Below are 26924 nucleotides of genomic sequence, written 5' to 3' on the forward strand. Positions count from 1 at the left end.
AAAGTCGAATCAAGCCAAACAGGACAAAAAAGGCTCAGCATGGCTCAGTCTTCAGGTGCTCATGCCTAACGTCCAACACTGAATCGAATCCTCTCTAGGCCGTAATGTGACGGTTTAGTGTTACACTATCGATATACTCATGTTACGACCAGTGTAATGACGTCATCTGTGTGTTCTGACGTCGCGCAGGGAAGCCGGAGGAGCCGTTCCAGCACCAGCTGACGATTCAGCTGCGCGGCCGACACCGGATCGGCTCCGACCCGGGCAGCGCCGACATCCCCCAGCTGGACGGGGCGCCCAACATCGGCTGGAAGGCGCTCGGTGAGCGGGGATATGGGGAAGGAATACCCCAGCCGGAGGGGAGGCGCCCAACATCGAGTGGAAGGCACTCGGTAATTGGGCTAGACGGGGTATCCCAACCGGGCCAACATTAGATGGAAGGCACTGGGTAGGTGGCTGGAGGTGGGTGTTGTGGATATTGCACACTACATTGGCTTGAAGTCACTCGCTACTAAGGGGACGCGGGCGAATAAACTCCTTGGCTGATTGGAAAAATGTCGCTTCTTGTTATGCTAAATGTCTTCTTACGGCTCGATTTAGTCTCCTTGGCATCAGCTATGTGCGAGTATGTATGTATAAAAATATAATTATTTATTTAAGACTGCAATACTTAAATCATCTTTCTGCCGTGTTTTGTATGTTTCGCTCAGCCTCCAAGTGTCACTGACCCTTCACCGCCGGCGGCAGCGACGTTCGGCGGCCTGGAACTGTACGGCGCCCCGCGCGCGGTGCAGTGGTCGCCGCTGGCCGCCGCTGCCGCCGCCGGCGCCGACTCTGTGACACTGGCCGCGGAGGTGGACTGGCCGGCGGGCGCCGAGGTGGTGCTCACCACCGGAGGGTTCGAGCCGCGGGAGACCGAGGTGCGCCGGGTCACCGCCGTGGACGGCCGGCGGATCATCCTGAACGACACACTGCAGCACGCGCACAACGGTAGGTGGGCGGAGCTGGGAACCGTGGATCAGAAATCGATTTACAATAATGTAGACTCTACATCGATCTCTTATATTGAAAATCGATTTCTTATCCACCTGTAAGCATATGCCGTATTCACTGTTGCACATTATCAAAATCCACTTTAACTTTCATATTGATCAGCATTCTACCCAGGTAGGACAAAAACATATACTTTGTCAATACATTCCACCGCATCAATGTTTAATGAGGGATAGATGAGCTTCTTTGGTTTCAGCTACCAATGTTGTGCTGCCGGGCGGCCAGACTAAGGCCATGGCTGCCAAGGTTGGGCTGCTCTCGCGCAATATCCGCATCGAGGGCGACTCGTATGATGACGTCATCCAGGAGAGTTTCGGCGCCCGAGTGCTGGCCAGCAGCTACTACGAACCCGACACCGGCGTCAAAAAGACGGGTCAGTCAGCTGACATGGCGTACGCTTGGCATGCTCGCAGATAAATGGCCATTGGCCACACTGCACGTTTTTTTATAGCTTTCTTGAAATATGAAGGCATTGATATTCGAGGACTTTGGCGGCTTACGCCTGGTTTATAGGCTGTGCCGTAACACATGTAGTTTCCCTATTGTGGTAATAGATGGCTCTGCCTGTATTACGCCTGATTCATAGGCTGTACCGCAACACAGAAATATAGCCCAAGTTGAAGTGAACCCAATCAACAATTCCAGCACTGCGGCAATGCCCCCCCCCCCCATTCCACGTTTCCCCGCACCCGCTTACCCCCCCCCCCCCATCCACCCCCACAGCCTCGGTGCGACTCTCGAACGTCGAGTTTCGTCTGGCCGGCCAGGAGGGCTGGAGCGACTCGTACGACCCGCGCTACGCGTTGGTGCTGCACTCACTGGGCGAGACGGACGCCACCATCGTCAACTGCAGCTTCAACCACCTGTTCAGCCCGGCGGTGGGCATCTTCTACAGCAGCAACGTCACTGTCAGAGGCAGCGTGGTCATGCACACCGTCGGATCGGGTGAGGGGGAGCCGCCGAGATATCGGCCAACTGCCATAGTGACATAGATAGTTGAAGGAACTTGGCTGCTGCTGTATTTCGCCATTGGGACTGCTGAGTATCACAAATATTCATGGTCACGCTTTGATGGTTTCACTGGCAATTACGGAAAATTACAAAGTCATTCAGCAGAAAGTTATTTACAAGAAAGGTGTTTATATCTCAAATTGTTTCTCCCGCTGGACGTACTTCTCACTAGTTTCCCCGCTGGTTATTTGCCATTGCATTCACACCAGCATCGATCCTGGCTTTGTGCACGACAGTTTGTCTTTGTGCCGATTCTGAGGTTCGCCGCTCTGTTCGATCCGCGACAGGGATCATTGACGAGGGCTCCGGTAACCGTCTGGAGAACAACCTAGTGGCCTGGCTGGTCTTCCCGGGCACGTATAACGGCCGGGACGAGCCGGACAACCTCTCCTGGGACGCCGCCTTCAGGGTCTATAAGGCCTCCGACCCCGTGCTCGTCGGCAATGTGGTCGCAGGTGGGCGCTACTCGTCACGCGTGGTGCAGTAAGGGGAGCGCGTCTATGTAATTAGGCGCTCACCAATCTTTTAGTTCATATGGAAAAATGATTTATGCGTTTTTACTTTGCTCAATTACTCAACTGATTTTTACGTTTTTGACATTAACGATAAAGCGTCATTACAGAATCGTACCCGATGATTACTTGATGCGATCTAAACTGACTACCTGTAAATGAGAATCAGCTTCGTTTTTCGCCAACCGGCCTCCATGTTACCCCACCTATACCGCATGGTCTTCACCTGTCCCCCGCTCTGTGGGCCAGGCTCTGAGCGGCTCGGGTTCCACATTGGCGGCACGGCCTGCGACTCCCCGTCTACCTGGGCAGACAACGAGGCGCACGGGGCGCTCCACGGGGTGCACATGTTCGGCACAATTCCACACCAGCAGTGCGCCAAGGTGAGGGGGGGGGGATATGAGGAATATGTAATGAATGAGGGAATGTTGGATGCAGTGACGGCTGGCGTCCAACACTTGGCTTGTTTCGTTCTATTATTGGGGTCAATTATAATCATTTGTTCGTTCCTAGTGGCACGTGTCGAAGGCTCATTCATTGCCAATAATGACTAAAGGTTGAACTTTTAATAGTCACATCGGTCATTGATGACATTAGCTTGTAGCAGGGTACATAAATTAACCTGTATCTTTCGGTGGGGTTCTTCGATTGATGTTTGGTAGGTCCATTAAGCTAATCGTATGCGATTACTTAATTATCCCATATTCGGTTCGGCTCATGTTGGTACAGCCAAAATGGTGAAGGATCTGTTCTGTGTACTGCCTTCTAATCTCTACCTTTTCACCTCTACCCTTTTTGTTCAGGTGAGCGGCTTCTTCGTGTGGCGCTCGTGGGACTTCGGCATCTACTTCCACGTTCCCTCCGTCCACGTCATCGTCGACGACAACGTCCTCGTCGAGAACACTATGGCCGTGCTGCCCATGCTGTACGCGCCCGACCCGCTGGCGCACCTGTTCGAAAACAAGCGCATCACCATCTCTAACACGGTGGTGGTGGCGGTGGCGGCCGCCGAGCAGTGCGCGGCCGACACGGCGCCCGCCATCGCCGCCTACAGGGCACAGGTGCGCGCGCCACGCACCGCCCAGGGCGGCCGCACCGGCCTCGTCTGGGGACAGTTCCTCGCCAGGAAAGTCGGTGAGTGCCGACCGGGCCAGATGGATGCTCACGAAGGATGATGCGTGTCGTTGGTTATATCTGACTGGCCAACTATCGGGCTTTTGCTCGAAGTGCTGCCTAGAGCTGTTTTCCCTTCTCGTAATATAATTGGTCGATCGTTAAAATTGTTTTATTTCGTTAATGGCATTCTCGTAAGTTCCAGCTCCATATCACGAACGGCATGTGTAACATAGGCACATCCACATGAATATTCTACGGCATTATGTACTCCTGACTCGACTCTCACCTCCGACGGCCTCACCCTCTCGCTATCAACAGGCGCGCCAAAGAAGACGTGGCACAACCCGATGAGCTACCCGGCCGTGCGCGGAAACACCTACCTCAGTGGCGTCCAGCTGGTCAACTTTGATCGGCTGTGCTCGGGAAGGCGCGACATTGCCATCAGCACACTGCAGGGCGGCGATGACGCCCAGCACCCCGTCATCAGCGACACCGTCACCTTCAGCGGCGTCAGCGAGGCCGACCGACTCTTCATGCACGAGTAGGGCGGGAGGCGGGGGATCGGGGGGGGGTGCAGACTGCAGAGGGTGTCTGGATTTGGCTTGTTAGTTAGAATATGTCAGTGGTTACTCGTTTGGATGATGTTCCAAATTCAGATTCGTTGGCTGAGAGAGGAATCCAACAGAATTGGAGCTAGACGTACATTGTTTGGGCGGGACAGTTCACCTTTAGGCTCCACAAAGAGCTCTGTAGACCTTGGGCGGGGTGCGGAATCAGCAAATGTTTCGCTGTGTTTTCAGACCGGTGCTGGGTCACGTGAACCCGTCCGACTGCGTCGATATGGACTGTGACGGACAGAAGCACGCCCTGCTCATCGATACGGACGGATCCATCATCGGTAAGCACCAACGCTCTCATTTAGTAATTGTAGGACAACGCCATTAACAGCGTGAATTACACACTGTAACACTACTACTAATGCATGTGATAACGTAATAACTTACGTGGCATACTGATAACTGATTTACTTATCGCTGATATCGCGTCATTTGGCAACTGTAGAGTAGCGTCATTATGAGTGTGTACTATGCAAAGAACCATGATCATCAAATAAGCTCCCATCCTCCCCTCTCTCTCTCTCTCTCTCCTCCCTCCCTTCCTCCCCCAGCTGTGACGCTCCCCTCTGCGCCTCCCTCAGGCTCTCCCGGCACGGCCGTGCCCCAGGCCGAGTACGAGTTTGACGGCGACCAGCGGCACGGTGTCGGCTACTACCGCGTCCCAGAGTCGGCCGTCACAGAGCTCAGTGGCGCCCGCATCCCGTACGCCGACAAAATGCCAAACAAAGGTGGGAGAGGGCGACATAGTGCGCTCGGGTTCGTAGATACACTATGACATTACTTGTGAGGTCTTCTACTTTTAGATGGAACATTTTGGACAAAGAAGAAACGTTACAAGACTGTGAAGATCGCTGCATCGGGTGTTGCCTGTGTCGTGACCCGTGACTGAACCCCGTCACCCCCCCCCCCCCCCCAGTGACCCGTCACTAACTGCTCCCCCCCCCCCCCCCCGGACCCGTCCCTGAGCTCTGCTCCACCACCACAGTGACCTGTGACTGACCCTATAGTGTGCGCATCAGTGACCTGTTGGCTGTTACTGACCCCTCCCTTGACCTCCCTCTAATGACCCATCACTGACCGCGCGGCCGTTTAAGGCGTATGGCGCGGCACCGACTGCGTCTGGAAGTCCGACTGGCGCTCGTATGCCTGTGCCGGTGGACAGCAGCGCATGCTGGTCATCGAGTCGATGGACGCCGACACGGAGATCCGACGCGTCTCACCGATCGCGCTTATCGCCGACCCGGGTACGGTGGAAATGGGAGATACACTGAGTGGTAATGCTGACTGATAGATAAGATTGGAGAGTAGAGGCTTTCACACCATATACGGCTTTATTTGCTAATCAGACGTAACTAAGCTGAAAGTCGAGTGCACCACTCCCTCATTTTTCCGACCCGCTGCTCAACTTGATTTATACCTGAAATATTTTGCGAACCTACTGCCTTATTTATCAGCAGTAATCAGATTGATGACTTTGTCTCCTCCCGCCATGACTACTAAACACAGCGGCGTGACCCACCCGCCTGCCACTGATTGATATCCGCTCTCCAGGCCCGTCGGGATTCGTGGACCTGCTGAACGGTCCGCAGGACATGGGGTGGTGTTTCGGCTACACGTGCCAGGAGCGGATCAGCACCTTCTACTCGCTGGTGGCGCCCGGCCGAGTGTACGAGATGCACTTTACGGGCACGCCGCCGCAGCATCTGCGCTTCCACTACCTGAACGCCGAGCCGGACATGGTGAGAGGGGAGAGAGAGAGAGAGAGAGAGAGAGAGAGGGGGGGGGAGATAGCCAGACATGGTTAGAGGGGAGGGCAGAGATCAACCGGGCACGGATCATAATGAAGTGGAATGGTTATAAAAAGTATATTTGACGATGAAATCATAGAATTGCTTATCTAGAAACATTAACTCCGGAAGCGCAGTGCCAAGAATAGATGACTGGCAAGCCTACCTTCGCTGAGTTATACTATATAAGTGACCATTACAATAGTAAGCCGCTGTACCGTCAATTATCATTGATTGGCCCTTGAATTACCTCAAATTAGAGCTGCCGCCCTTCCAGCGGTGTTGACTGATGGTTGCAATGGCCGGTCAGTTATGCGGCACGGTACATTGATGGTCGCAATGGCCGGTCAGTTATGCGGCACGGTACATTGATGGTCGCGATAGCCGGCCATTTCTGCCGTGGGACGGTACATTGATGGTTGCGATAGCCGTTCATTTCTGCTGTGGGACGGTACGTTGATGGCCAGGTGCCCCGTGCCGATCATATTGATGTGCCACTAGCCATTCCAAGCCAGTCCAGGGCCAGGGACACAAATCGCGCCGCCCAACTGCGCGCTAATCATGGTAGTGCAATTATAGGAGGAAATATCTGCTCTCTTTAGCTAGTGGGAGTATCGTGGGTGGGAACTGGGAAGTGAGCTATGACAGAATGTATTGTGGCCTGCGCCATGTCAGCTTCTTACATCACATTAAAATTCGGTTCAGCTTTATTTCCTGGCTGATATAATCAGCCATTTGACTGATTGATGTTCTACCCTACTAGGGACCGTATGACAAAGAGTAGAGCCTAATGTATCGCCAAATTGCAGGTTGCAACTTTGTTACTGGAAACAATTTCAAATGGCGCAAGTGACCAGCCAATAGGAGGTTAGTGAGCAGTTTGGTCGCCGGGGCAAAGGCACAACACAGATCGGCGGTTTAGTGGCCCCGTGACTGTCAGCTCGGCTGAGCGGCCGGCCCGATCCCAGTCACTGTCCTCAGGGTCTGTCGGCTGCGCTGACTCTCCGAGGCTTTGTCCTCTATTCGCTCCCCCGGCCGCCGGTAGACCAGTCGTATCCTCCGCGGCTGTCCAGCGCCGTGCGATGGCCCTTCTGTCCCGCCGCGCTGTGCTCTCTCTGACTCTGACGCTGCTGGCCGCCGCCGACCCCTCCTGGGCGGATTTCGACACGCCCGGCGCGGTCAGTCTGGCCCCGGTGGTGGCCGCCCAGTGGCCGCCGCTGGACTCGGCTGTGTACCGCGCCACCGAGATCGGCTCGCCGTGCCTCTGCCACGCGCTGTGTCAGGTGGACGCGCGCTGCCAGGCGGCCGGAGCGGCTTTGCTTGACTCGGGCCGCTTCTGGTGCCGGCTGGCCGACCGGCGGATGGTGGACGCGCCGCCGCAGGCCCCGCCGCCGGCCGGCGAGGGCGGCTGGTTCGAGCGCACCGGCGCCCGGACACTGGAGCAGACGTGTTGGTGGGTGTCTGGGGAGTGCGGCCCGCCACCCGACTGCGCCGCCCTCCGACAGGTCGGCGTCACCACCAGCGGCGTGTACACGATCCAGGCCAGCGAGCGGCCCGTCTACTGCGACATGGAGAGCAGCTCGGGCGGCTGGACGCTGCTGCAGCGCCGCGGACTCCAGCCCGCCACACTGTTCGGCCGGCTCCACGACGAGTACCTCACCGGCTTCGGCGACCCCTCCGGCGAGTTCTGGCAGGGCCTCACCACCTTCGAGAGGCTCTATGACATGGGCAACCAGAAGATGCGCGTGGATATGTGGCGCGGCGGGGAGCACATCGAGGCCGTCTACCTGATCTCCGACATTCTGCCGCTGTCCCGCTACCGAACCAAGTTCGATAAGGTGGCCGGTGCCGCCTCTGATGAGCTGGGCCCGGTCAGCTTCAAACCGTTCGTCGCCTGCACGAAACTGCCCTGTGCTTACGGCGGCTTCTGGGGCTACTCGGCGACCGGTGGCGGAGCGAATCTGAACGGCGCCATGAACCCCGTGACGGACGAGTGGGAGCTCACCTGGGGACTGGACGTCGTGAACCGCACCGAGATCAAAATGAGACCGCAAAACTTCAACAGCGACCTGTGAACGAACGAGCCCCGGCAGATGACGGCTAATATAGACACCAGAATAGTCTATTGATTCCGATTCCACAAACAGACCACCGTTTTTGTTTTTTTTTAAATAAAAATTACAGATTTTTAGAAGCCGCAAGATCTACTTGAGCAAGCAGGTCGCTTAAAATATAGTTTAGCCTTCTGGTCTATTCATATATCGTGCTGTTATCCGATTCAAGAAGGCATTATTCACGTTATTCGCCGTGCGCTAGGCTACCGTGCCGTGTCACCGGGCGTTACACAATCACCGCCACAGGAGGCGTTCTCCGTCCCCTTCCCTGTCCCACGGCTCGCTGACCGGTCCCCCATCGAGTCACCGTCGCCCTTCTGCGGTCCTGTGTGCAGTGCTTCGCCGGAATGTTCAATAAAACGGCAAATGATATGTCTGTGTTTGATAAACTTACAAGTGAACATAATCACTTCGATCTGGTCTCATTCTCACTTCTACACACCTTCCCTTCAAGACGTTGAGGTGTGGAGGACCCTGCCAAATACCATTTGTTTTGTGATGGCCACAATTTACGACAAAAGCAAAAGGGTTGTTACTCTAGGTTGGGTTTGATTAGTGGAACGTAAGACGTTTACTTGGGTTCTAACTCGCATCAAGCTCGTAATTTCAATGCGTTTTTTTTCTAGCCAAACTTCTGCTAAGGTGTGATCAGAACAGTTTGACAAACGCCTGTACATTTTGCTTAAAACCCGGAGAAATAAGAAAAGACTACGCCGTTTGGTCTCGAACGGGTCGAACCCCGTCGTCATACCATGTCCGCTAACATTTCGTTTCGTCATATCTTCGGTAGACGATCGTGCTGAAGCTGTGGTACCCCAAGACACAGCGGTACGATGTGTACTACGAGGGAGAGTTCGTCAATCCAAATAACGTCGACCCGGCCACCTCCAACATCATCCAGTCGGACAACCCCAATGAAGAGTTCATGCCGACAGTCGCGTCGACCGTGAGTGAAATTACTCGTTTCATTGTATCGAATTCCCGTACGTCAGTGCTGTGCATGATTAATGGTTCACCATTGACTATCGTATGTTCTGACTTCAGCATAATTCGATTTGCCATTTTATCGTTTCTCAAAGTCCTTCTATTTTTTCTTATGTATTTCAAAATAAACGGTTGAATTACCACTTAAGTTGTATTTAGAATGTACGTTCTTTGATTGTCTTCGTCTCAGTGCTACATAATTCACCAGTTCTGCTATCTCCGGGCCGGCAGAAGCACGGCGAGAACTACTTTATGCGCCGAGAGGGCTTCCTGCACGTGGTTCTGCGTGGCCCGGGCATCATCGAGGTCAAACAGCAGCCGGTGATTGTGCTCAAGATGGGCTTCGTCTCGGAGGCGGACTTTTTCGAGACGGACGTGCTGAACCGTCTGTCGGACCTGCTGTCTATCAGTCCTTCCCAGCTGCGGGTGGCCAATGTGGTGCGCGAGGACACGGTCACCGCACGGCGCAGGAGGAGGAGGCGCCGCCGGGAGGCCGCCGCCACTACAGAGGTGGAGGTGGGTCACGGGGGGAGGAGGGGGGGGGGGGGGGCACGAGACAGGACAGGAGGCGCCGCCGGTAAGCCGCCAGCACTGAGGTGGAGGTGGGTCACGGGAGAGGGTTACCAGGGGCAGGAGAAGGGGTCACCGGTGGGGGCAGGAGGAAGGGGGTCATGGGAGAGACTGAGGAGTCACAGGAGGGGCAAAAGAGGGGCTACAATACAAAAGGAGAGTTACGGGGCAGACGGGAAAGTCACGGGAGGTACCACGGATCTCGCCTGACCAACTGCATTGACGACCTAACAGAATCACTGGTCTGGTGCGGTAGTTTGGGGCGAAGCACGCAGCAGTACTATCATTCCCGATAATCCCCGTCGGTGCCTCACTACCCCTGCCTGTGCCCCCAGTTTGAGATCGGCTCGGCGCCCTCCTCCAACACGTCCAGTAACGGCACGGACGGCCTGTCCATGGAAGAGCTGCAGAGCACGCAGGCCAAAGTGGTGGACAGCTTCCAGACGGGTCAGATGGACGAGGCGCTCGGCGTCTCCGTCCAGGACATTCAGGTGGGCGATGGACGGGCGTGTTCGAAGATAGCTGCTAGTTTGATGATGTAGGGTAGACTCTATTGTTTTAAGCTGAAGGTCACGTGTTTTAACCCATTTTTCGATCGTTTTAATTCAGAAATGAACAGTTTTATATTGGGCTTAATTTGTATTAACTTGGTTCGAAAATGTCAATTGCGCAGTACATTTACAAAGTGACATTGGATGTTGATAAGAAAACAGCCATTCTAACGCGTCGCTGTGGAGCGAGCATGGCTTCCATGGAGTCAATTACACATTGCACAATGCATAATTGCATAATGGATATAGTTTAAACAATCTGACGATTCACCTCTGCCGGTGGACCCGGAGCCTCCGATCCCGGACCGCACTGGCGGGGTGATGGTCTGTCTCAGCCGCCAGTCTGACGGTCTGTCTGGGCCAGTCTGACGGTCTGTCTGGGTCAGTCTGACGGTCTGTCTGGGTCAGTCTGTGACGGTCTGTCTGGGCCAGTCTGACGGTCTGTCTGGGTCAGTCTGTGACGGTCTGTCTCAGCCGCCAGTCTGACGGTCTGTCTCAGCCGCCAGTCTGTCGGTCTGTCTGGGTCAGTCTGTGACGGTCTGTCTCAGCCGCCAGTCTGTCGGTCTGTCTGGGTCAGTCTGTGACGGTCTGTCTGGGCCAGTCTGACGGTCTGTCTGGGTCAGTCTGTGACGGTCTGTCTGGGTCAGTCTGTGACGGTCTGTCTGGGTCAGTCTGTGACGGTCTGTCTGGGTCAGTCTGTGACGGTCTGTCTGAGCCAGTCTGACGGTCTGTCTGGGTCAGTCTGACGGTCTGCCTGGGTCAGTCTGTGACGGTCTGTCTGGGTCAGTCTGTGACGGTCTGTCTGGGTCAGTCTGTGACGGTCTGTCTGGGTCAGTCTGTGACGGTCTGTCTGGGTCAGTCTGACGGTCTGTCTGGGTCAGTCTGACTGTCTCCCACCGCTGACAGATGGTGGACCCGGAGCCGCCGGCCACCGACCCGACCGGCGGTGTCAGAGCCACCAACGAGACCGGCGGCGAGGACCTCTCCGGCGTGGAAGGCGTCAAAACGTGAGTTACCGTCGCAGCCTGAGCCGTAGCTGCCATACACACGGCTGCTGGTCGCCAACTGGTTAATTCTCAGCAACACGAGACCTCGAAATTAGCTCATAAGTCTCTCCTACTGAAGCGATCGAACGGTAATCACCCGTCCTCAGCTGAACCCATGTCTCTGACTACTCCGGCAGTTACTCGGAGCTGCAGCGAGAGCAGGAACAGGCTGAGGTAGTCCCCCTCCCTCCCCCTCTACTGACCCTGTATGTGTGTCTGCTCCGACAGTTACTCGGAGCTGCAGCGGGAGCAGGAGCAGGCTGAGGTAGTCCCCCCCCCCCCTAACCTAACCCTGTGTCTACTCCGGCAGCTACTCGGAGCTGCAGCGGGAACAGGAGCAGGCTGAGGCCGAGGCCGACGCCGCCGGCGGGGTCAGCTACGACCGGCCCGCCGAGATGGAGCTCGGCTCGGAACCTCTGTCCGGGGAGATGCAGGAGCTCACCCGGCTCTCACCACTCATCAAACTCTACATGAAGAACGCACAGGTGAGAAATACGGGGCGCGATGTTCCAAATACACATTTCCCGGCTGTTTTTCTTCTCATTGTCATATCTTTACCATTCAGACCTGTAACCTGCCTCTTCTTTCCTCCTCTCTTCTCGCCTCAACCACCACCTCCTCCACTCCCCTCACTGACCCCTCTCTCCCTCTGTCTCTGTCAGGGTGAGCGTATGTCGGCTGTGGGCCACCCGTCCAGCCCGTGGCAGGTGCGCGCCGAGCTGGTCTCCCCGCCGGCCGGTGTCAGCCTCCTGCAGGACAGCGCGCCGTTCGTGGACGGCGTGGCCACCTTCAGCCGTCTGATGGTGGACGGCGTGGGCTCCGGACTGCGACTGCGGTTCACTGTGGTCCAGCCGGCCGATGTCGACTTCTCGGTGGAGATGGGAGGCTCGTTCGCCACACTGAAGAAGCAGCTGGAGCTGAGGGTGGCCGGCGATCCCGGCCAGCGGTGGCACGCGCCCGGCGCCAGGATCAGGTCAGAGAGACTGGGTGGTGGGGGTGGGCGGGTAACGCAGGTACGCAGTAGGGTCAGATTATCAGCGATAAGCGCTTCAACGGCACCAATGAGACTTGACATTGTTCGATAACGGATATTAATCACATTCCTTATTTGTTTTAGAAAGCCGTTTAGTAACTCGTCTGGCCGATGACCCTGCCTATCTTTTTCTGTCCGCAGTCCCGGAGTCCGTTTGAAGTTCAGAGACCCGGCCACCGGCGGTCTGGCCACGGCCGTCCGTCTGTCTCTGTTCCCAGTCTCTGACGGTGTCTCTGTCTCTGTCCCCAGTCTCTGACGGTGTCTCTGTCTCAGTCTCTGATACTGACTCTGTCTGCCCCCAGTCCGGGTGTTCGTGTGGAGATCAGGGACCCGGCCACCGGCGGTCTGGCCACGGCCGTCTGTCTGTCCACTGTATGAGTCCCTGACTGTGTAGTGTGTCTCTGTCTCTGTCCACAGTCCCGGAGTCCGTGTGGAGATCAGGGACCCGGCCACCGGCGGTCTGGCCACGGCCGTCCGTCTGTCTCTGTCTCAGTCTCTGATACTGTCTCTGTCTCTGTCCACAGTCCGGGTGTTCGTGTGGAGATCAGGGACCCGGCCACCGGCGGCCTGGCCACGGCCGTCTGTCCACTGTATGAGTCCCTGACGGTGTCTCTGTCTCAGTCTCTGATACTGTCTCTGTCTCTTCCTCCAGTCCCGGTGTTCGTGTGGAGATCAGGGACCCGGCCACCGGCGGCCTGGCCACGGCGGCCGCCCTGCGCGGACACTCGTGGATCTTCCGGGCCAGCCTGTACAAGGACGCCAACGGAAAGCCCAGCGCCGCGCTCCAGGTCAGTCAGAGACCAGCTAGAGGTGCGGTCGATGCGGCGCAGCTGTGTCGGTACGATTTTCTTTTAGTGTGCTCGAACGTTTTTAGTCACGTAGAGGCTGCACGACCATGGTTCGAGTGCAGTGTTCATTGGTTTCTTTCTGGAAGAAGTTGTGATTTTGTTTCCGTATCTAAGCTCAAAATAGTTTGTGGCGTACACTGTAGCTGTCACCGTTCCGTTCTTTTCACGCCCTCCGTCCCCTCGGCAGGGCACGCGTCGGCTGGAGCTGGCGCCTCCGAGCGGTGAGCTGACCTACGACCCGGCGGTAGTGTTTGACAACCTGCTCATCTCGCCGGCCGGCTGGAGCTACCTGATTCAGTTCGAGCTGACCACACCCGACGACCCCAGCCTACGACTCAGAACCATCGCCGGTGAGCCGGGCCGGACGAGTGGATGACGGGTACAGGCGTGTGCGATAGCTTTCAGCTGATGCATGTCAATCAGCATTCATGCAAGATGCTGAAGAGACTGCAAGCACGGGCCAGCTTTCGTTAACGTGTCTAAATTCAGTCTCTGAGTCCGTCCAGTCTTTGACTCGCCAGACTCCCCAGTCTAACTCGCCCGTCTGTCTGTTTTATAGGCCCGTACCAGATCCAGTCTCTGAGTCCGTCCAGTCTGCCCGTGGTGCACACCATCGGTCTGCGGATCCGAGCCGACTTCTCCACCGTGGCGGATAGGAAGCTGCCCTTCTCGGCTGAGGTGGCCCGGTTCCTGCAGGGCCGATACGACAGCCACTTCACCGCCGTCTCCATCAGCCAAGGTAACGCACCGGAAAACGATCAGTTTGAAGGGTAGTGGGAATAGCTGGAAGATCACATTAGCTAGACCGCCAAGCGTGAAAATAAGTCGAATCGAGCTTCATTTGATAGGACTTGTGACATGCGTCGTCTACCGCGTCTTCCTTTCGCAGACCAGCTTCAGAGGACCGGGGGTGGGGAATCGGGCGGCACCCGTCCTTTGCTCCGCTGTCCGTTTCTTATCGTCCCAAACCCGCGTCTGATATCGGCTAACCCTCGCTGACCGCCTTTGTTATGTGTAAATGAATAATTTGATTATCCAAGCGCCGCACCCCCCCCCCCCCCCCTCCGCCCTCCGTCCCGCAGGCAGTATCGTGGTGTCTGCCACGACCCGTGACCGGTCCGAGGACGACCACGATGCCACCGTGGACCGTCTCAAGGCCGACCTGGACAGCGAGCTGACCATGACGGCCGCCGACGGCACCGGCTACCGCTTCGACGGCTCGCTGCTGGTCGACGGCGCCGTCCGGCGAGAGCCGGTGAGGGGCGCGGGGGAGCGGAGGGATGGGAAGAGGGGACCGGGTGGGTGCTGGGAGACAGCCGGGTGGTTAGAAAGTTATTACATTTGATTTTTTCCTTCACGGCAGTTGGGAAATGGGCAGTCAAGCCAGCTGAAGAACAACGAGCCAAGTCGGTTGAATTTCCAAGCCTACTTTTCATGGCTGTCATCCCCGTTTTTTATCCGCAGTCGATTCCCTCGTACAACAGCACGGTCAGTTTCTAACGTTAGTGTTCCGTTTTCTGTCGCCACAGAAGCGCCGTCTGCCGCTGTGGGCGATCGTGCTGATCTGTGTTCTGGCCACGCTGCTGTTTGTCGGCGCCCTGGTCCTTATATGGAGCTACTGCTGCAACGAACAGAAAGGTGCGTGCGTGCCTGTGTGTGTTGGTGGGGAGGTAGGGGGCAGTTAGCTGAGGTGTCAGCTCAATGGCTCATGGCGCAGTTCATTACGAACGTGCTGTCGATTTTACCTGTGTCGATAAGGTCAGTTTCGTCGCTAAGGAAGAGGTTTACCAATTATATGTCCGTATTAATGCTAACGCCATTACATTATTGTCGAGAGACGAGGATTTAGTATCTTCCCTGGAGGCGCTGGTGTTGACCATTGACGTAGCAAGGTCTACATCCGCGTCCCTTTATAGAAATGATGCCGTTTTAGTGCCTCTATGGTGACGTTTTACCACCAGCTGACGCTCTCCCCTCGCTGTCGGCCCCGGCAGGCAAGGTGCAGGACGTGAATCACATGGCGTTCAAGGTGCCCATTAACGCCGTACCTCCGCCGCCCTTCACACCCGGCACAATCAACTCGTTCAACATCCGCATGTCCATCATCGACCCCAACCACAAGGTGGCGCCCTCCGTCATCCAGGTGTAAGTACTCACAAATACACCACTGCTGATACTAACTAACCCGACCACAGGGTGGCGCCCTCCGTCATCCAGGTGTAAGTACTCACAATGTGAGATGCCACTGCTCAGAAATGAGCGGCTAAGCTTAAACCCTCAGGGACGAACATCATCATTAAGACGTTAAGTGATACGAAGTGCTTAAGCCAGTGCATACAATATTATTCGGTTCTGCGCGCTGTTATTTGTGCTTTTATCTTTTATTTTTAGGATCCCAGCAGTCTGCGCGCATTTCAGGCTCCTCCCTCATCATGCAATAAAAACAATATTAACACCTTTCTATAACGTGCTCCCGTCTCTCCCATACAGGACTTCGGACGATCCTCTGGCTAACCTGGACGACTTCACGATCGACTACGCGGACGAGACGGCGCCCCAGCTGACGGTCAGCCCGCCGGGTGACGCCCCCGCCCCGGCCGCCGCCCCCGCCCCCGCCGCCCTGGAGCTGTCTGACGTGGACGAGGCGGAGGGACCGCCGGCGGCCGAGCAGGCTCCGGAGACAGAGGGGGCAGAGCAGGCGGCCAGAGAGAGCGAGGAGCAGCGACTGCAGAGGGAGGCCAAACAGGCGCAGGAAAAGGCGGAGAAGGAGGCCGAGGAGACCCGGCAGGCGGAAAAGGCGAAGGACGAGCAGGAGTCAGATGACTCCATGCCCATGATGGACCTGGATTAGCGCGGGAAATGGAACACGAAATCAAAGGTGAGTAATATTCTTTCGCAGTCCGAATCGCGTATAAAAGTTGAAATTGAGTGTAGTAAATCTGCTCTCGAAAATAAGGCGCGTCTTAGATGCACCTCAGGCGTAAATGGGGCCGAACGCTGGTGGCGCACCCGCCCCGTCCGCCATGGATAGGAAATTGTCACTGCTGGATAGGAAATTGTCACTTTCATTTGGAGTTGTTGCATATTTGGCGTTCCTGTGCTGTTAACAACTTTGTTCGTTTGTTTTCAGACTGGCGGTAGTGCATCATCTTAGCATGGAACAGCGCTTCATCACCTGTATATCTGACCACGAAACGGTTTGATTTTTCTTTTTCATCATGTTGCAGAGGTAAACGTTAACCATTAGTAGCTTTAATCCTATAGAAGTAGATACCTGAGACGTAGATCATCACATTGTGTTTACATCCAACATGGGGTATGTTGCATGCACAACTGTAGTCATATTTTAATAGTTAAAGTGTATCTTTGTTTATTGTACCACGTAAGTGCCTTAGAGATCCATGCCTGTATGCTGTGATAGTGATTGTTGGATCGGTCGTCGCTCTTTTCCGTAGTTTAGTAGAAGTGAAACCAAGGGTCACAATGTTGTACAAAGCCCTTAATGACGTGGGAACATGTTAAGTGTTAGCTAACCATCCCTGTCGCATTCTTATTTACGTTTGCTACTTTATCTAGTCACTTTTCAGGAAATACGCATGAGCGTAGCTCTAGGACGAGTCCTCAGAAAGCATGAAGTGTTGATCCGCACATGGTCGTACCCCATGTCTGAATGTAGCTAGTCCATTGTTATCAGAGATTATTTGAGATATGCCCTTTTTACTGGCCGACAAAATAATATGCAGGAATTCCATGATTTTAGGTAGCGTGCTTACACTTTCCAGTTTATCAATCAGTATATTATCTATCGGTTTTGAACGAATATCTTTGACGTGGAGCAATGGTGCAAATCGGTTTTGCAAGACTACGATGTTTAGACAATGTCCTTTTGAGTTTGTTTGACCATTTATCTATGTCTCGAGCAAAATAAAGTATTGCATTGAAACGGGCACTGAATATGTACCTAATTGGAGTAAAATTGTTTCAAGTACATAGACCGCAGAAGAGTATCAGCCGGCGCTCGGCTGGCTAAGTGGGCTGACCTGCGATGTTAACAGTCGGAACGTGACATCACGGTCACACACAGACTGTACGGACACAATAATACCAGCTGAGGGACTAAAGTTACGGCGAGTCATCAGTATGTTAAAAATACCCTACCATTGGTCATACAGATATTGTATTGCCCAGTGCGATCGATGCAATATGACATAAAAGCATTTAGCAAAAGGCAATGAAATGTCAAAATGGGACACAGCTGGAGGAAAATACTGCTCTAAAGTATCGGCAGTACTCGCTGCAAGCCTGCCAAAAATGCCCTCACTATCCTGCGACATTATTGATCAGACGGGTCCATCGTTGACCTAAGCTTCTCAAAAATATCAATCTGCCACATTATTTGCCTGTGCTATAGCGTTTTTCTTCGGTGAATGATCGTGCTAGCGTAATCATTAACAGCACATGATGCGTTGTACTCTCGGAAAGCACAACTCTCACCGGCCATATTCTGTCCACCGGAGCCGCCGCCGTCCGTGTGTATAGCCGCTCCCCACACGGCCGGCGCTACACGTAGATGGCGGCCCCGTCGCCCGGCTCCGTCCGGAACACCACCGTGTCCAGGTCCAGACCCTCGGCGTTCGGCCGGCGAGCGTAAAACTCCGTCTTCAGCTTGTTGATGTATTCGTCTACTCGGTCTCCGGGCACCAGGGCCACCGTGCAGCCGCCCCAGCTGAAAAACAGGGGAACGGGGAGCTCAGGACGAGGATAGTCATTGACAGCTCCCACAAGACCTCACAAGAACACGTAGCATCGCCTAAACAACAAGGTAGAATAACAGGCTTGAACCCAAACTCTCCACCATCACTATTCAGGGTGCGGTCCGTACCTTTTTCCGGTCCCCACACCTCCTCTGTCTCTGTCCTTATCAATCAAGCTCTCACCCTCCCCCTAGTTTTTCGCCCTTCCTACTCTAGTCACTCGTCCCACCTATGCTCTCGCCGCCTCACCCACCCTTACCCTTACTCCCCCCCCCCCCCCCCTCCCCGTTTCTTACCCGGCGCCGGTGAGCCGCGCGCCGTACGCCACTCCCTCGGCTATCCGGCAGATGGTGTCCAGCAGCTCGTGACTGCACTCGTACTGGTCACGGCACGAGGCGTGACTCTCGTTCATCAGCTGGCCCATCCGGGAGAGGACGTCCTCGCCGCCCGACTCGCAGACGGCGCGGAACGCGAACACTCGGCCCGCCTCTGTAAAGGGAGGGAAGGGGGAGTCAACGCTCGGCCCGCGGGTACCTCACAGGCACTCTGTCCCAAAATAACCCCATAGCGCGCGGTCACTGCCATCCCAGTTCAACGCGCTGCGTCGTGCGCGGCTATTTATGACCGACTACTACCTTGCGCGAGTCTATCCACGACCATAAGTTAGCCGTGTAACGAACGTGGACGACCATGTGAGCCTGGCTGGCAGGGGCCGTGAAGCGTGGATAAAATACACGGGCTGGCGCGGCAAACTATAAGGGACTGACGCACGCCAAGACCGGCACCGCTCATTGGCCCAATCAGTGTTGACCTAAGAACACGTGGGGTACTAAGCTGAGAACACGCACGGTACTCACGTGAGAACATGTGTGGTACACACCTGAGAAGACGTTCGGTACTAACCTAAGAACACGCACGGCACTCACCTGAGAAGACGTGCAGGGCGCGCTGGTAGGGCAGAAACTGGTCGATGTGTCGCGTGTTCTCGCTGAGGGTGATCTCGTCCAGCTGCTGCTCCGTGACGCCCAGCTCGGAGCAGATCTGGGGGGAGGGGAGGGACGGTTAGTAATGACAGATATCTCATCTCAGGACTGGCCAGCGAGTAGTTGAACATAGAGTTCTGTGATATGGAAGGTAAATGAAATGTTCGCTCAGTGCTGAACGAAAAGAGGGCAGTGGAAGCTACTTAAACGGCATTGGTAAAACCTGTCCGAACAGCAAGGGTTCGGTAACACCGCAAACGGCGCAAAGCGGTCCTCCTCTGCAGCTAGACCTAATTGTTCAACACAGACTCCCTTCTAGTACACACCTCCTTTTTGGAGTAGGGCTGTTCATGCAGCACTGTCCGCACCATGTCGACCATCTCGCTGAACTCGAGTTTCAGCTCCTTCTGCAGGTCCCCCAGCCGGCGGAACTTGGGCCACTCCAGGCCGCGACTCTTGGCCAACAGCTGTGGACGGGAGGGGTCAGTCACTGGGCTGGGCTCCGTACAGAAGTCTGAGGGCCAGCAGCTACTATGAGGGGGGGGGGGGGGCGGGAACAGCATGTTGATATTTGGAATGCATCCGTATGCATCGCTTTCATTCACCACATCAGTTTGCCACAAATTTAACACTGCACGATAACCGTCTTACAACACCACTATCGCCCACTTCTTCCTCCGGTTGCGTCGCCGGCCAGCCGCCCCGACTGACCTGCGTGGCGAGCCTGCACTCCATGACGCGGCAGTTGTAGTCGGACGAGGCGGCCTTGTTCTTCTCGGCCAGGCTGTTGGCGATGACGAACACGGCCCCCGGCGGCAGCTGCACGTCGTGCGCGCGCAGCGGGTTAAACTCGATCAGCTTGGCAGTGCCTGCGATAAGTTGGTTAAAAGGTCAGCTCTCAGAGAAACTACAGTCAGATATGCATTCGCTGAAACTGACGGAGAGAAAGCTTGGCGTGGGTTTAGCGGTATAAATTAGCAATCAATTAGTGTCACAAGCATCTTAACTTTTAACAGTGTAATTTCAACAGCTGGATGTAATTTCAACAGCTGGAGACACGCACTCTGAACAGCTCATGTCGATTTGTGCTCCTCCTTCAAATGCGTTTAAAATACGACCGGCATGCTACTTAGCCCATAATGCAACGACTGCTGGGACTGCAAATGCGCCTCATTGATCAACAGCCACGTGAGGGTTACCTACCATCCCCTCAGACCTCTGACTAACCCTTTTTGGCGAGGAAGCAGATGGCCTGGTCCATGCCACCTCCCTCAGTCCCGATGTACCGCTCGGCGTGGGCACATACTCCGGCCACCTCCGACTTGGAGAGCGACACCTGAACAGACGGAGACACGTTCACATACCGACATATCGGCCACACGGGCGGTGTATCCACGGTTACACGAGCTGCTTATTCAGAGCTAAGGTACTGTTTGAACGGCACAGTGCAGGGCCGTTATACCCGCCGTCATATGCCGTGTATATCAGCACCGATACGACACAGTAGCACAGCGGGTGTCAGTTGATAGACTGTAAATACACACTGCAGGATACACAGACCTGGTGTTGTGGTCTGGGCCCCGGAAACAAGTCATACAGTTATACCTATACAGATACACATACTATGGTGCACAGTTAGCAGGCAATCAGCGACCAGCTAGATGAGAAATTGCCAGAAGTTCGACCGAACGCTTGTGAGCGTGCAACTGAGCTGTCGCTTTGCCGACCGTACTCCCAAACCTCGCCCTCTCCCTCCTGGCCCACCGGACCAGCCACACTACTCCCTCGGTGTCATTCGTACCGTCCCCGGTCTCCCAAAACCTCGCTGGGTCTCGGTCCTCACCTGGTTGGCGTGCAGGGTGGCCAGGCTGGCGGCGCAGACCAGTGCTGAGGAGCTGCTCAGACCGCTGGAGGCCGGGATAGAGCCGGAGACGGCCACCTGGAGTCCGCGCAGAGCCGCCAGCCGGCAGTGCTCCTGGACACCGAGCACCCCGCAGAGCACGTAACTGGACCAGGGGACAGAGCCGGAGGGGCGCTCCACACTGCAGGGAGAGAGGGCAGTGAGTACAGCAGTGTTGTGAAATGAGGACGATGATATGCTATTTCTACGATGAGCTAGAGTTGTCTGCCTTTGGTCATCGTCGCAATATGAGTGAGAAAACGGCTTGATGATTTGGAGCTAACAACTGAATTGATTGCGCTACGTTACATGCACAACAGAAGGGTTATAGTATCATCAATGAGGGTAAAAAAAAACCGTAGAAGTCATGAAGTCACGATTTTTTTTTCTTTTTTGTTAAAGAGCCGTCCAGCGGCGACGGACCTGAGTTTCTCTGTGGAGCAGCTGAAGTCGGCGTAGCTGGGGTCCATGTTGGCCAGCGCGATGGTGGGCTTGCTGACGCCTCTGACGGCCATCACGATGTCCTGCTGCACGGCCATTGGGAACACCGAGTAGCCACAGTAGTCGATGTGCTCGCCGATCAGGTTCACCCTGCCGCCGGACAGAGACACAGGGTCAGATGGGGCCGGAAAAATAATCATTGTTTGTTGTCTAAGTTGATGGCAGGAGCAGCGTCAATCGATCGAGTGTCGGATTGTTACTACGACGCTGGCTCCAAATCATGCCTAGAGTAGATAAATAATCACACCAATGCTCTCCACATGACAAGCTTCACGTATTGTCATTTATGAGCTACGATTATTGTTCAGCGTTAAGAGCAATACCTGATGAGCCATACAAGCATCTATGTTCCGGTTCAGCCTGTTGTCAACCAAACGCAAGCAAACTTGCACATTGTCTGTGTTTCTAATCAATTCGCTTACCTGCCGGGAGCACGGACGTAAAACTCGGGCGGCTGGCCATACTTCTTCTCGAAGAACTGTCCGAGCGCCTTGAAGCGGTCATCCTGCGCTCCACTAACCTCCGAGAGCTTCAGGACCGGGGAGCAGTCATCAGTTCCCATGGTAACGCTGAAAAGGCAGGCGTCACGTCACTCATAAACACCGTAACAAAAGCCCACACAGTTCGTTGGCCAGAGATCCAAGCTCCCTCGTGGTGTCGGTTATCCGTAATTGAACTCCTAACCTTGGAACATTGTCCCGCGTCCAGTATTTTATCTCAGGGATTACTGAAACAGACCATCACTGGGTTTCCACCACACTGATAAACCGACGCCCGCCGCTTAAACACCGTACCCGAAGCTACGTTCCGCGTCTCCGCGCCGATAAGTCTGTCGGGAACCACCCGCAAACAGGCCGATCTCGCCATCACGCGGGCGAGCGCGGCGGCGCGGGTCGATCGTTTCCGTCATCAGAGCTGGCCTTGAACTTGGCAGCGACCGGGGGCGAGCCGAGAGGTTACTCCAGGGTAGGGAGAGGGGAGGGGAAGGAACGTAATTCACCGACGGTTTCGTGGATACCATGGCTAAGACTCCCATGTCCATGTGATAAGGTAACGGCATACAGTCACGTAAGCCGGGTAGCAACAGACAGTGGCGGGGGTAGGATGTTGAAATAGGGAGGTCAGGTAAAACACCTGAAAACCAACGATGCAATAAGACCCAAGGCTCTTGCTTGAAACACGGACGCATGAGATTTACTGCCCACAGACGACCGCTGCAATCACTATGGGCCCCTATCAACAGCAGCGCTGCCGGACTGCACTATTACCTATCAGGCCGCCAGGACAGGTTTGCCGGACCGCCGCGCCGGCGCCGCGCCCGCCGCTCAGACCCCGGCTACTGGGAGCTGCAGGACCGGCCCTGTGCAGTCAGCACCAACCGGCCGGTAGGCACTCAGCAGACCGGGACGGCGTCTGAGCAGGACACGTAGCCGGAGCGTTCAACGACCGCACCGGCATCCGGCAGTCGACACTGCAGACTCTGCAGAGGGGGGGGGAGGGGAAGGACGGGACGGAGATAACTTAAATCCGGCAGACAGTCACTACTGATACCAGTTCCGCGGTGATGTCTAATTTTAGTAGACGAGTGACTGCAACTTTATGCACTTGTCGCCGATTTCAAGTGCACGGTCAAATTCAAATGAATCGGTGTGTCCCGGGCCATTTACGTCTCTGGTATCATGTGTATGTGTATGTTGCACTGCACTGCAGCATATGGTTTGATTCAGACGCCTGGTTGGAAACTGGTTCTGAACATACTGAGCAGTGAGCAAACGAATTCCCCCGAGCAGCGCTTGAATAGAAAACGGTTTCAAATATGTTAGCCGTGAGTGTGACTTTGAGATTCCCATTGCCAAGATATGGACATACCGGCCCAAAACTGTCACGGAAAAGTAGTAAAATCGATATTCCCTCTGTTGTATCTAAGGTTAGACCTCAGCGGCAGTAAGGGACTGGCATTTTTTGCACACGCCGTCACAGTAACCGCCAACGCCCCTCCCAGGTAGGTATTATACTTTGATAGCGATAGTGCCGGTTTAGTCTGTGATAATATCCGACGCCAGACCGGTGTGCAATGTTTATATCGCGGCGGGTGCGCCAGACTGCCTATTACGGCCGGTCATATAGCGTCCATCGGGTCGGGTTACGTGCTGATACACATGTATCGATGCATGAGACATCAACAAGGTCTGGGGGTATACTTTCGTATGGCAATTGGCAGCTGCGAGCAGTTATTTTAACCCGCGCCCTGCTGGGGGGGGGTGTTTGAACACCCCCCCCCTTGTGGTTTTTCGCGAATATCTCAAAAACGGCGGCGCGGAGCGCCGCCGTTTTTGGTACACCTTATCATACATCAATTCTACACATGTTGTGAAAATTTCAGACCAAGGTCATTCAAGGTCAGGTCACCAGGTCACTTGAAGTGACCTCACCTCATAAAAAGTTTCAATGTCTGTCATAGCTACACCGAGTGACCGATCACTTTGAAACTTTCAGCGATTGCTAAGAGCAATAGCATGTACAAAATGTTTATCTCAGAATTTTGATATCGATGACCTAAGGTCAGGTCAATTTTGCGACCTCCCCATTATAAGTCAATGGGAGAAAATTGAAATGCGCCTCTTTTGGACAAAAAACATTATAAACACTCCCAAACACCGAATTACAAGTGGTTTAGACACACTGAACATGAAAATGGTGTCCGTGACCCTTGTTTATGCCCTGAGGTCATCTTAGGTCACGAATGGTATCTAACAGTCTTTCGCAAATAACTTTTGATAGAGGCATGCTAGAGCGATGAAAACGCCTTAGATGTGTTCAGCTGGACGATACGGATCGACTGATATGCAACATGACCCTTTCCGGTCAGGTCATGACCTTGACCTGAGGTCAAATTTTCAAGTTGACCTTTCAAGGTCAACTTATAGTTCATTCGATGCGTCTTGACAAGACGAACACAATGGCGGTAAAAGGAAGCTCGTACAAGGCTTGGGTCAAAAGTTATTGCAGAAAAACTGTTTCCGAAAAAATCTGCTATTTTTGCAGTTTTTGCCCCCTGCAGGCAAAACCGTTGACGTTAGGTCAAATCTGAGAAAATTACTCAGAAAGGGCGTTAAAAGGGCTATCGAACGCGCTTTTCCGCGGCGCTGTAGCTCTATTGGTTCACGAGTTATGCGTTGGCTTCTTGGAAATTTTCGACATTCGACCTGGAAATCGGCGAAATTTTGCCTTCAATGACCTCTGGTGACCTGACCTTTGACCTGACCAAAAAATTGACCGAAGTGATTTCGTCATTATTTTTGACGCTCTTTCGAACGCCGCCTTCCGCGTATCGCTACGTGGCCCGGGAGCCGAGTTACAAGGGGGGTGTTCAAACACCCCCCCCCCCCCAGCAGGGCGTGGAAATCCAGGACCCCCAGCCGGGCGCGGGTTAATACGTTTCCCGCATTACCACATAGATGTACTAAAAGAAATGACATAGGTAAAGCCGGCGCTCACTGACGGTCGAGCATAATATCGGCTGAGGTTTTGGACTATCCTTAGCAAATCACGAGGACAATCATATACCACAACTCATTGCATTGATGTTCCATTGCCGAATCCCATACTGATGCCGGTAACAGTCCACGCCAGACCTGCCTGTTTCATCGTAAGGGCGAACAAGAGGCATTCGTCCTATATACTTACCTAACAGCGAGATAGAACCTACTCATTGAACAAAAATCGACACATCTTTGCCAAGTTTAACCATGGTCGCTCCTCTCCTAGCCTCCGCAAAACCCACTGCCCCGTCCGTCCAACACCTACCCTGTGTGTGTCCGTCCGATCCGTCCGCGGCACGTGGAACCGTATCGATCGCCGCGGGCACCTCCACCGTCCGCCGCACGCCCCGACCGACCGCTGGCAACTGACTACGGCGGGCTACGGCGGCCGGCCGGTCCCCCTCCCTACCCCTCCCTCACTACAGCCGGCGGGGGGACACCGACGGAAGGCTACCGGCCGCAGCGACACCTATGTATAGTTGGAGCTCTGCCAACAGAAGGAGAGGCGGGGAGGGCAACGGTTCCGGCCCTGAGCACTTACTAGCTGTGTCTTAAAAAGGAACAAATGGACAGACAGCCCTAACTCCGTACATTATAAGACTATGCCTCGCTATGCACACCCGATCGGTGTGTTGGATCCGAAATCGGCTGAGTCAGCCCAAAGCTCGTGCATCACGATACGCAGTGTCATTCGTCAGCGCTGACGACACCTGTCACAGCCCACAGGTGTGCAGTATTGTCAGTCGCAAGAGGCATTGTCTGCAGCCTCGACAGCTCTACATATTTCAGGGTGGATGAAGGTGGAGTAAAGCGGTCGATACCGCTCGATCTGCGATTTAATGATCGATGATCTACGTTGTCAGGCCGAGACAGGTGGCTTGTCTTGGTAGCAAAGGCTCTGTCGTAGGACGAACGGACGGACCGGGGGAAGGGCGTTCGTTGTTTGTTTATTGGGGCTTTAGCTGGGCGCGCCGACTACTTAGGTCATTTTGCGCCCACAGGGGAGGGCGCACCGACTATGCACTAAAAGGCAGTGTAACCCTGCAGAGTGTGATCCAGGTTCCTACCTCACTATAACATGGAGAAGAAAGAAGGTAGGAGGCACATTCATCATCAAGAAACGGCACACCGTTCAAAAGTGACTGCTGCTACTAGCACCAAGCCTGGCGCGCTGATTCGGTACTCACCCTGAATGCCGCTCCGTCTGTTCCTCCGACCGACCACCGGGGCTCCCTCGGCAACTGTCCGGTCCCCGAGCGAGTGTCCGCCGACGGACCGGCGCGGTACGCAGTAGCAGAGACGCCGGCCACTCGACGGCTCGACCGGGGCAGCCGGCGTTATCGGTCAGTGGCCCGTCCATACTGACCGAGCTGTTCACTCCACTCTAATCCACTCCACTGACCGAACTGTCCACTCCACTCTAATCCACTCCACTGACCAAGCTGTCCACTCCACAGTTCACACCACTCTACCCTAATCCACACCACTGAGCGTATCCACTCGAGGAAGGGGCCAGGGGGCGCGGTCGACGAAGTCTATTGGCTGGTCCACAGAAGACAGCGATACACCTGCAAGAAACTGTCGTCAGAGGCTTTTTATACGATCACACTGCACACAATAGCTAGATAATGGGTTGGACGGCTGCGAGTTGGCTAGCGGTTAGTTATGAAGGATGTATTTACATTTATTAGGCAGTGGAAATAAAACGAGCATTCGCATCTGCAAGACTACCGGTACTGTATTACCTTCTGCGCCAGAGGATATGCACTCTAAAGCTCGCTGCGCCAGGTAAACAGCGATAGGTCAAGAGGCGGGACTCGGAAGCGATAGGCAGGCGAGAATATGTTGACACTTACTGATGGACAGTACTAAAAATGGGGACAGTTTATCTGACACCAGAAAAAGGGCGTGGAAACGATTCGAAACGCAGCTTACAAAAGGAGCACATCACTAAGCAAAAAAAAAAAGAGATAAACGAAAATAAGTGCAATGAAGCCCTTTC

At 54.6% G+C, this 26924-nt stretch overlaps 2 protein-coding genes across 3 annotated transcripts; one reads left to right on the forward strand and one right to left on the reverse strand.

Moving 5' to 3' along the window:
* The first annotated feature begins 617 nt into the window (after window positions 1-617).
* On the forward strand, window positions 618-16447 carry LOC122386849 (fibrocystin-L-like). Its single transcript, XM_043376523.1, has 26 exons — window positions 618-621; window positions 748-990; window positions 1250-1426; window positions 1777-1998; window positions 2352-2519; window positions 2826-2959; window positions 3380-3710; window positions 4011-4233; window positions 4493-4590; window positions 4891-5037; window positions 5404-5553; window positions 5861-6048; window positions 9001-9156; window positions 9426-9710; window positions 10100-10255; window positions 11222-11322; window positions 11672-11846; window positions 12024-12334; window positions 13047-13182; window positions 13430-13592; window positions 13802-13981; window positions 14325-14497; window positions 14772-14880; window positions 15237-15387; window positions 15733-16120; window positions 16373-16447. The coding sequence occupies exons 1-25, from the start codon at window positions 618-620 to the stop codon at window positions 16091-16093; spliced, it is 4542 nt and encodes a 1513-aa protein (XP_043232458.1). The 3' UTR covers window positions 16094-16120; window positions 16373-16447.
* LOC122386618 (N-acetylgalactosamine kinase-like) lies at window positions 16334-26289 on the reverse strand. Of its 2 annotated transcripts, none has more exons than XM_043375979.1 (10): window positions 26110-26289; window positions 21803-21949; window positions 21303-21470; window positions 20823-21021; window positions 20207-20315; window positions 19691-19848; window positions 19306-19446; window positions 18923-19037; window positions 18293-18485; window positions 16334-17968 (listed from the first exon to the last, which is right to left on the reverse strand). In XM_043375979.1, the coding sequence occupies exons 1-10, from the start codon at window positions 26280-26282 to the stop codon at window positions 17803-17805; spliced, it is 1569 nt and encodes a 522-aa protein (XP_043231914.1). In that variant the 5' UTR covers window positions 26283-26289; the 3' UTR covers window positions 16334-17802. The 2 variants fall into 2 exon arrangements, with proteins under 2 accessions (XP_043231914.1, XP_043231921.1); XM_043375986.1 differs by lacking the exon at window positions 26110-26289 and adding an exon at window positions 25188-25289.
* Between the last annotated feature and the right edge of the window lie 635 nt (window positions 26290-26924).

Source organism: Amphibalanus amphitrite, unplaced genomic scaffold (assembly GCF_019059575.1).
Source record: "Amphibalanus amphitrite isolate SeventyFive unplaced genomic scaffold, NRLGWU_Aamphi_draft 000016F_arrow, whole genome shotgun sequence".
Classification (NCBI taxonomy): domain Eukaryota; kingdom Metazoa; phylum Arthropoda; class Thecostraca; order Balanomorpha; family Balanidae; genus Amphibalanus; species Amphibalanus amphitrite.

Coding starts and splice junctions, on each gene's coding strand:
- LOC122386618 (XM_043375979.1), bottom strand. CDS start 26,282: ATGGACGGGCCACTGACCGATAACGCCGGCTGCCCCGGTCGAGCCGTC. Junction 18,486..18,922: donor CGCCCTGCACGTCTTCTCAG/GTGAGTGCCGTG, acceptor CTCCCTTTACAG/AGGCGGGCCGAGTGTTCGCG. Junction 17,969..18,292: donor GCGCGGCTCACCGGCGCCGG/GTAAGAAACGGG, acceptor CCTGTTTTTCAG/CTGGGGCGGCTGCACGGTGG.
- LOC122386849 (XM_043376523.1), top strand. Junction 2,520..2,825: donor CGTCGGCAATGTGGTCGCAG/GTGGGCGCTACT, acceptor TCTGTGGGCCAG/GCTCTGAGCGGCTCGGGTTC. Junction 14,498..14,771: donor GCGCCGTCCGGCGAGAGCCG/GTGAGGGGCGCG, acceptor CTGTCGCCACAG/AAGCGCCGTCTGCCGCTGTG.